This window comes from Phaethon lepturus, unplaced genomic scaffold (genome assembly GCF_000687285.1).
Source record: "Phaethon lepturus isolate BGI_N335 unplaced genomic scaffold, ASM68728v1 scaffold9203, whole genome shotgun sequence".
In the NCBI taxonomy this organism is placed as follows: Eukaryota; Metazoa; Chordata; class Aves; order Phaethontiformes; family Phaethontidae; genus Phaethon; species Phaethon lepturus.
In genome coordinates this window covers 186,919-188,204 of record NW_010528384.1, presented here as the reverse complement: position 1 = coordinate 188,204, position 1,286 = coordinate 186,919, and the positions used below count along the sequence as shown (strand labels likewise).

The 1,286-nt window shown below is 53.2% G+C and overlaps 1 protein-coding gene across 1 annotated transcript in view; it reads left to right on the top strand.

The window, feature by feature from the left end:
• Nucleotides 1-4: 4 nt before the first annotated feature.
• LOC104618140 (RNA-binding protein Nova-1-like) overlaps nucleotides 5-1,286 on the top strand; it is a gene marked incomplete at its 5' end in the record, with an annotated part of 155,694 nt that continues 154,412 nt past the window's right edge. The window contains 1 exon segment of the mRNA XM_010283662.1: nucleotides 5-26. Coding sequence (XP_010281964.1) covers nucleotides 5-26 — 22 coding nt within the window.

The window sequence follows — 1,286 nt, the reverse complement described above, 5'->3', positions numbered from 1 at the left end:
CAGCACCAAGAGGACCAACACGGGCGGTGGGTATATCCTCTGTCACCTCCTCCCCCGCCCAACCCACCCACCTCTCCGCTTCCCTACCTGCCTGCCTCCCCCCCTTCCCCCCAAACATTCCCATTTCTCTAATGTTATCATTCATCAAAATGGCGTCGGTTTTCAGCATCTACCAGTCTTTTTATTTAATACCCACGCCGGGGCTGCACAGCCGTGACCCTACGGAGACTAGGAGGGAGGACAAGGGGCTTCTGCAGCCCAGTTATCTCCCTCGCCCGTGTCACGATGGGCGAAAATAAATGGCAGCTGGAAGGAGACGGCAAACGCACTTTGCTTCTTCCACATCCTCTGGGTCGCAAGTTGAATTTCAGCCTTGCCGTGCGTTTTCCTCCTCCTTGGCCTTACTTCTATTGTCAGCGCATACGCGGCGTGTGCTTGCCGTGCTGGGGGCGAGGGCTGGCTGGTGGCGGGGGGAGTCGCCCCTCGGCTGCGGGGACTCGCGAGTTAACGTCCTGCGCTGCCTGGAGGAGATGAGTTATAACGGGACCGGCATCTCCTCTGTCCCTTTGCGCTGGAGTCGTCATAACAATGCACCGAGGCAGAGGTGAATTTATTTGCCCGATATTAAGAGCAGCGGTCTGACTTGTACGTAGTGCACGGTTCAGCCAGCGCCGTTAATACGGGTGGGCATGACTGTCACACACAGGCGCTGCCTGAGACGCTTGTAGTCTCGGGTAAGAGAAGTAAGGTGAACTGGGATCGTTCCCTCCGCGTGGGGCGGGGGGGAGAATAACAACTTGTGAAACAGGTTTCATGATAAAAATCTCGATATCCGTGCCAGTGGGTCGTTGCCTTAATTGTTGGGGGGAGCCGAAGTCTGGGAAGCCAGCGTAGCCTGACAACAAACAGCCTTGCACTTTTTCGGAGCCGGTTACGGAAGGTCCTTAGATACGAGTTTAGCTGGGTTTAGCAGTGGGATGAGGGCATAGACAATTGTGCAGTTGCCGAATCAGACTGGGAATCCTTTTTTCTTTTTCCCCTCCATTCATTCTTTGGCTTTTTTTTGTTTGTTTGAGTCTGGGAAGCCAGCGTAGCCTGACAACAAACAGCCTTGCACTTTTTCGGAGCCGGTTACGGAAGGTCCTTAGATACGAGTTTAGCTGGGTTTAGCAGTGGGATGAGGGCATAGACAATTGTGCAGTTGCCGAATCAGACTGGGAATCCTTTTTTCTTTTTCCCCTCCATTCATTCTTTGGCTTTTTTTTGTTTGTTTGTTTTGCGTTCTC